This window comes from Dipteris shenzhenensis, chromosome 4 (genome assembly GCF_047967505.1).
Source record: "Dipteris shenzhenensis isolate YYH24624 ecotype China chromosome 4, Dip_SZ_1.0, whole genome shotgun sequence".
Classification (NCBI taxonomy): domain Eukaryota; kingdom Viridiplantae; phylum Streptophyta; class Polypodiopsida; order Gleicheniales; family Dipteridaceae; genus Dipteris; species Dipteris shenzhenensis.
In genome coordinates, this window is record NC_141599.1 from 54,961,791 (window position 1) to 54,969,264 (window position 7,474).

Consider the following 7,474-nt stretch of genomic DNA (forward strand, 5'->3'; position numbering starts at 1 on the left):
GGGGAAAATGGAGCTTTCATTAGAGGTTTAATAAAGCCCTTTTATTCTTAGAAGTGGCTTAGTATTTCCTAGTTATCGGACTCTATGAGCCGAAGAACTCATCATAGGATGTGAAAGTAAGTTGAGGGCCTTAACTGGTGGCATTAGATCTCCCTAGATTTGACCATGAGCATGGGGTTCCGGGAAATCTATAGGAGCTTGGGATTCCTATGCTGATGATAGGAAAGTGAGTGCGACATTATGCGACTCTAGGCCTTATTAGTGCACACATTATATGGTAAAAGGCTATTTTGGCTCGGGGTGCGTCGCTAACAAGTATGTCCAGGCTCTAGCCTTGTCGGCGGCGAGGAGCCGGGCCTCAGACCTGACGACGTTAAGGGTCTTGACGGCGTTACGGCGGTGATGGGATGGTCGGGACAAAGCCAACCGACAGCTGTGGGTGGGGGTTCCCGAGGATGAACGACTTTTACTGCACGTCGCATCGTCCATCAGACGGCGATGGGGTCCTTGGCCTAGGGTGGCCACCGGCTATGACGGCGCACGCTACCGTGCCTTGCACGTGGCAGTGGACATGTGGATGCCACGTAGACTAGCGCCCCTGATGGACCACCAGCATTTGCTGGCGCCAATGGCCACCACATCCACATCGTAGCCAGCTCATCCTCCGTGCTTTCTAGCTGGCGTCAAAAGCGAAAGGCTGACGAGAGCACCTGAACCAGCAAAACCGGACCAAGGTTGATATATTTTAGCACGGTTGAGATAAACAAGCTAACGTATGCGGAACCACAACTATGGTTATCATTTGCTGTCCAGTTTGAAAACAAGCGAAAGCAAGTGCCAAGGAAGGGGGGAGCCCACCTGCAGGGCTCAGCAGCCCAGCTTTCCCCTTATTGCCATCCGTGCTTCCTCTCTCTACAGGCCGTGCTTCTTTCCCTTTAGGCTCCCTTAAACCTTTGCCCTCGCCATTCAATTCTGTCCCTTCAACCTCTGCAGCAGCTCTCCTGCGGCCCTCCCCCGCAGGCTGCATCTTCAAAGCTCACTACTTGAACTTCAACCTTTGTTTCCTTTCATTTTGTTTGCAGCTTCAGCGAGACCCTCTCTCTCTCTCTCTCTCTCTCTGCGTCTCTACTTGGCTTCAATGGCCTTAAAACAATTTACCGCCTTTCGACCTTCTCTATGTCGCTGACGAGTGTTCCATTTAACTGTGCTTACGAAACCACCAGACTCTCTCTCGTCGCGCGCTCTCTTTCCCCGTGTAGTTACGCATGCCATCAATCCTCACCTTTCCTGCCAGAAATCCCCACTTGCAGCCTGCAATAGTCCGTCCCTTATTGTCCTTCCAATTTCCTCGCCCCCCCCACCCTTCTCTCTTTCTCTCTCTCTCTCTCTCTCTTCCCCCCCCTCTTGTAAGGGTCTATTATCAGCTGCATCATCCACCTCATCAGCAATTCAGTCCATTCGCTATCGTCCCTCCATCCTCCACTGTATCTTTCCTTGTCCCGTCTACGCAGGACTCACAGGACCCAGGTAACAGTGGGCTTATAGCATTCCCCTAGCAGCATGGAACTGCACGACCTCTGCAACTTTCTGCATTTCTGCACGTTTTGATGGAGCTCTCCACCAAAGCTTGCAGGAGTAGTACTCGATCCTTTTCTACCTGCACTCACCATTCTCTCTCTCTCTCTCTTTCTTTTTCGATTGTTCACCCAATATTGGCACGCAGCCACAGATGCTTGGTCCTTGATTGATTGGTGTCTGGACACTCCTGCTGGTGTTGTAGTGGTAGTTGTTATGCTGGCTCCTAAAACACCCTCTCCCCTCCCACCCATCTGCTTCGCATGCCTATCTCCCACCTTAAAGTTGATATTCAATTTGGTAAAGCTCTCCTCCGCGGCCAGCTGACGAGTTGCCCGTATGCGCACAGAGATATCTATCATGGGGCCTCGCTGCCTGTTGCTAACGTTTGATGCACACCTTGGACATGTAGAAACGTAGAAACACTCGGATGACAATCATCCGATCGCTGTCTTGCACACTCCAATTTCCTTCCAGTTCCAGCCACAGATCTGCAGTGAGATCTCTCGCCTCCACTCCTCCTCCTCTCTCGCTCTCTCTGTCTTTCTGCTATCGTTTAGGGCATTCTCATTGCCATACAAATTGCAGCGCACACTCTCAACTCTCATACACACGTCGAGCTAAGCAATGGATTGGGCAGGCTGAAGGAAACCAGGGCATATACAGCCAGCGCCGGTCTCTACTTTCTGTTATCGGTAACTTGGAGTCCAATGGGTGAGCAATCGTACCGCATTCCTTCTCACAGTGGGTCGAGGAGCATCTCTTGAGTGGCCCCCAACATAGTTAGGTCGCTCCCCCTCTCTGTTACAGGCTTTACCCAGAAGAAGGAGAAGAAGGATGCTCCAAAACTGGGTATCAGGCCCGCCTACGCTTTGAAATGCAGCCTCCTAAGGCGCGCGATCCTCTTGTGGAAATAAAAGGAGATAGGCCGCCTTGTGGTGGTGTTGATCGTTTCTGCCATGTCTCGCCGATCGCCACAACAGGAGCTGGAACTGCTCACCGCTAACAGTTTCGCAACCATCGGAACTTCTCGGCTACTCCCATTCAGACGGCCTCACATGCTCATGCTCGCGCTCCGTCGCGGCAGCTGCTCGTTTGTTCAGTTGCAATTGCGGTGCCGTCCGGGGAGCGTGCCAGTTTGATTGTCTTGTAATAAAAGGCGTCTTCAATCCGGGGTGTTCACAGTGGGGGGATCGTCGCCTCGATCAAATATCACGTTCATATCCCGGCCCGGAAGAGGACGGAAATTGAAATATATCTTTACCGCCGCTGACTAGCCAGCGACTGTGTGCGGTGTGCAAGCTGCTGAGGTAAGAATCAAGGTTGAGCGGAGGCAAGATGCTAGACTTGAACGACATGCCAGTGGATACGCAAGCATCCGGGAACCAAGAAGACAAAGACGCTGGAGAAGCGGCATCCAAGGAAGCTACAGGCGGGGATTTCGCAATAGAGGTTCATGATCTGACGACGGAGACGGACGAAATGGTGGCCGATGCTGTCGGAAGCTCGGAGCAAGTAGGGTTGTCGGACTGCGATGAGCCTGCTGTGAGCATGATCGCGCATCAGCAGCAGCCGCAGCACCACGACAAGAAGGCCTTGGAGCGAGCTGCGTCCAAAGACCTCTCCAAGGATGACTCTGGCACCTCCATCTCTTCCGTCGTAAATGCGACCGCTACAGATACTCGCTCGCCAGAATTCGAAGCCTCCAGCCAACAACAATTCCTGCACGACCAATGCGACTTCGTCCTGGAAAGCCATAGCTCCAGTTCCAACACTGCAGCAGCAGCTGCTGCTGCCTGCCCCTTGCCTCTTCTCGAACCTATATTCAACCCCAATCTCTTGCACAATCAGGCTCTCCGACACGGTTTCAGCTTGCAGCATAGCCACTTCAAAGCCCATCTCGAATCATCCGCACAAGGGGACGATGGACCGGCCATCATCACGCGACAATTCTTCCCCGTCAACCCCCCCCCTGATGCGATTCCTGCTCAGCTCGTTGTTGCTGGCACCAACGTCGTCGATCACAGAGCTTGCAGTTTCTACCCGAGGTCTCAATGGGTAGGCCTCACCTTCTGTCCGGCGGATGCAGCAGCTGCAAGGCGACCTTTGGAGGCTGTACAGCCCATGAAGAAAAGCAGGCGAGGACCTCGCTCCAGAAGCTCGCAATACCGAGGCGTAACCTTCTACCGTCGGACTGGAAGATGGGAGTCACATATCTGGTAAGGATTTTCCCGTGTTGCACCCTCTTGCCAGTAGCCCTATACTATATGATACTACCTACATGCATTCCTCCCCATTTCTGCGTATTCTGGACTAATCGGCCTTGCATGGCTCGTAACTCTTTGCAGGGATTGTGGAAAACAGGTCTACCTTGGTGAGTACCAAGTCTGGCTTTAATGTTCCTGTTCGTGAGAATCTTGTAGTGTCCACTGAAAATCAGTCTCCTTTCCAAATTCTGACCTGCCCGGTGCTCTGTTTTTGCAAAACATAGGTGGGTTTGACACGGCCCATGCTGCAGCAAGGTATACTTTGCACGTTCCTTCCTGATAGTTTTGTATGTTGGAGCATGGTCGTGTCCCTTCTTGAGTGGTTTTCTATTGCGTTCTTCACTCGTCTCAGGATATGCTTTGCTTTCCAGTATAAATGTGCTCTGCATCTACGTTCCCATTTGAGCTAAAGCGCGCCCAAAATGGCTACAGGGCTTATGACAGGGCAGCCATAAAATTCCGAGGGACCGATGCTGACATTAACTTCAATCTTAGCGACTACGAGGCAGAAATGAAGCAGGTTTATGTGTCTTATCTTCTGTGATGATGAAATGCAACAAAGGACATCAGGGATCACCCTGAACGTGATTCTGTGATTGGACGCAGATGGGTTCTCTCACCAAAGAAGAGTTTGTGCATATACTTCGCCGACAAAGCACAGGTTTCTCTCGCGGGAGTTCAAAGTTTAGAGGTGTAACTCTGCACAAATGCGGACGTTGGGAAGCTAGAATGGGCCAGTTCCTCGGCAAAAAGTGAGTAGGCTATCACTTCCCATCCATAATTGTGTGAGTGCCCCTGTTAACTACCCAAAGGAACCTCAAACCTGTCTTCTTTAAGCGTGTAACTGAAAAATCTTACAACCGAACAAGCCTTAGGCGAGTATATATGGCAAGTTCAGACTAGAAGAGAGGTTGAAATTTTGTTCGATTTCTTTCCTAGGATTACTGGGTATTAGATATTCATTGCCTTTATGTTTTCCTGCTCGCTTCTTTCTTTGCAGGTATATTTACCTAGGTCTCTTTGATAGTGAGGTGGAAGCTGCAAGGTCTGCTACATGAGTTTTTGTAATTCGACAGTAGTGCAAGGCATAGAGTTTCTGAGTCTGAGCTCGTGATAGCTCATTGGCTTTTTGAGGAAGTTCGATGTGAACAATATAAATCGAAGACGTTATCTGCACGCAGGGCTTATGATAGGGCCGCGATTCGTTGCAATGGGAGGGAGGCAGTCACAAATTTCGACGCCAATTCGTACGAAGAGGATCTATTGGCAGAAGCTAACAATGGTTTTACGACCTTTCATAGAAATCTCTTTCTAAAAAATCGCGTTTGAAGTAGTAGTCCTAAATCCGTAATGTGCTGTACTGATAGGATGGCATTTGTGCATTCTGCAGGTTTTGAACAGCCCTTAGAGCTAAGTTTGGGGACAACTCCAGGGGTAGAAGGACCCTTTCACGCTGAAGAAATTACTAAGCCGGTCGGGTTTCAGCCCCAACGAAACGTATCCATTCTATATGAGCAGGATTGGAGGAAGCCAACCACTTTGAAACCCATCGTGAGTGAAGACGAAATAAGAACAATAGGACCTCAGGGACTGATACGAGAAACCTGGCAGGTATTATAGGAACAGTTCGGCCCTCTTAGGAACAGTTCGGCCCTCTCTCTCTGTTTATTCCCCTTGGTTCTAGTCTCCGTTTATTCCCCTTGGTTCTAGTGCAAAGTGCGAATATTTTGGAGAGACCTTGTAAATTACGAAAATTTCAGAAGGAAAAGAATGTCAAAGACACGTTCTGTGAGCTGCCTGACGTTCACGTTTTTTAACATAGCAGTAGCCACTCATTAGTTCTCGTCTTTCTCCAGGCTGAAGGTAGTAGCCTGAAACAAGATCACACCGAGGTATTTTACCCAAGACAATTGCACACATCAAAAATGAACAACGCATTGGTCAATGGAAACAGCTTTAATACAGACGGTTTGGCAAGAGATCCACCTTTTGCGGAGATGATGTCTCCCGGACAAAAGAGCTTCTCAAATCTCGATCCGCGTAGAGGAATGACAAATTACAATTTCGAAAGATCCTATTCCGAAAGAATGTATACGAAAGACGACTTTCATCTTCTGGGCTTGAACCGCCCTCAAGGCAAAGGGAGAGTTGCACCAGGTTCCCATTCCGTTTACAAGGTAAAGCAACTCATTGTCCGTAAGAAGCTCGTTGTATCTTGCCATAAATAAATTCCCAATTTGCGAATGGATTGTTTTGTATCATCGTGTTGTTCTCAGGAAATCTATCATTGGCTATGCTATCTGTGCGTGAGAGCTAAACGTACAGCTGCTTCACAGGTATCCAGCGTCCCTCCGGAAGCGCCACAGAAGGATCCAACTGTAGGGGTGAGTATGGAGGCTTCAACTAATTGTTGGACATGGCAAGCCCACGATGCAGAACCAGCGGCGGCTGCAGCCAAGTTACCAACTGCAGCATCATCAGGATTCTCACCCGACATTGCACCTCCCGGCTACACGTTCCCTGATTGGCTCTACAACAGAGGGTTGAGCCCTTTGGATCAGTCTCTCAGTAGCTGTCTGGCCAATGCTACCCCTGCAAAGGCCGATAGATGTGCTTTGCCACTCCTCGCACCCTCTACCTTAACGGTAGACGCCAGCAACAACGCTGTTTCTCATGAACGAAATCTTCTCAATCTGTCCTTGGGCATCGGCAGGAAGCTGTGACACCCATAGCAGGGGCGGCCGAGATCTATGCTTCGTCCCTCTCTGTCTCTGTCAAAACGAGTTTTCGTTTGTCGTAAGGAGGGATATGCTTTCCGCACGCCGAGAGTCTCAGAGAGCTCTGCGAGTTCGAGCATGTCTGGGTTGTTTTTCTATTTGCTCTGAAAACTACTCCTTCTCTGCAATTATCCACTCCCACAACCGTCTCTGATGTCCGATATGGCTAAGATCAAGCATCTGCTGTCTGCTCTTCGTGGTATTTTTTGTTTCATGAATTTTCTGATTTTGATCTGGGAACAAGAATAACAATTATTTATCCACTCCCACAACCGTCTCTGATGTCCGATATGGCTAAGATCAAGCATCTGCTGTCTGCTCTTCGTGATATTTTTTGTTTCATGAATTTTCTGATTTTGATCCGGGAACAAGAATAATAATTATTTGCCCCGAGTAAGTGAGCAAGATGAATGCTCATAAACGATTCATGAGGCCTGCCTCATATGCCAAGCTTGGAACCAGCTTGGAAGAGACAGAGGACTTGGATGTGCATCAAGGAGAAGAGAGAGGACTTGGATGTGCAGCAAGGAGAAGAGAGAAGAGAGAGAGTGAGGGGGGGAGGAGAAATGATTTTCGCTTTGCCAAGCTCACCTACCGTCATTAAGGCTACCACTATATTAGCAGGCCAAAAATGGTAGTACATAGTGAAAAGATGGGGGAAGGGGGAGGGAAAAGTCGCTACGTTTCCCCTCTTCGGCTTCTTTTAGATTTCTCTACACATTGATATAACAAGTTGAATCACTTTTGCCATTCATAAGGCCTGCGCTAAAGGTAATTGGTGGAGGAATTTCCCAGAACTAGAGGTGAAAGCAACCACAAACGAGTTGGAGACAACCGAGAAGCAAGGGCATGGAG

At 49.3% G+C, this 7,474-nt stretch overlaps 1 protein-coding gene across 2 annotated transcripts; it reads left to right on the forward strand.

Moving 5' to 3' along the window:
* Positions 1-1,702: 1,702 nt before the first annotated feature.
* On the forward strand, positions 1,703-6,878 carry LOC147903065 (uncharacterized). Of its 2 annotated transcripts, XM_087374159.1 has the most exons (10): positions 1,708-3,794; positions 3,924-3,949; positions 4,067-4,097; positions 4,275-4,362; positions 4,449-4,594; positions 4,843-4,887; positions 5,024-5,124; positions 5,233-5,453; positions 5,699-6,019; positions 6,179-6,878. In XM_087374159.1, exons 1-10 carry the CDS (start codon positions 2,914-2,916, stop codon positions 6,563-6,565), a joined length of 2,247 nt encoding a protein of 748 aa, XP_087230285.1. In that variant the 5' UTR covers positions 1,708-2,913; the 3' UTR covers positions 6,566-6,878. The 2 variants fall into 2 exon arrangements, with proteins under 2 accessions (XP_087230286.1, XP_087230285.1); XM_087374160.1 differs by lacking the exon at positions 4,843-4,887 and having other exon boundaries at positions 1,703-3,794.
* The last annotated feature ends 596 nt before the right edge of the window (positions 6,879-7,474 follow it).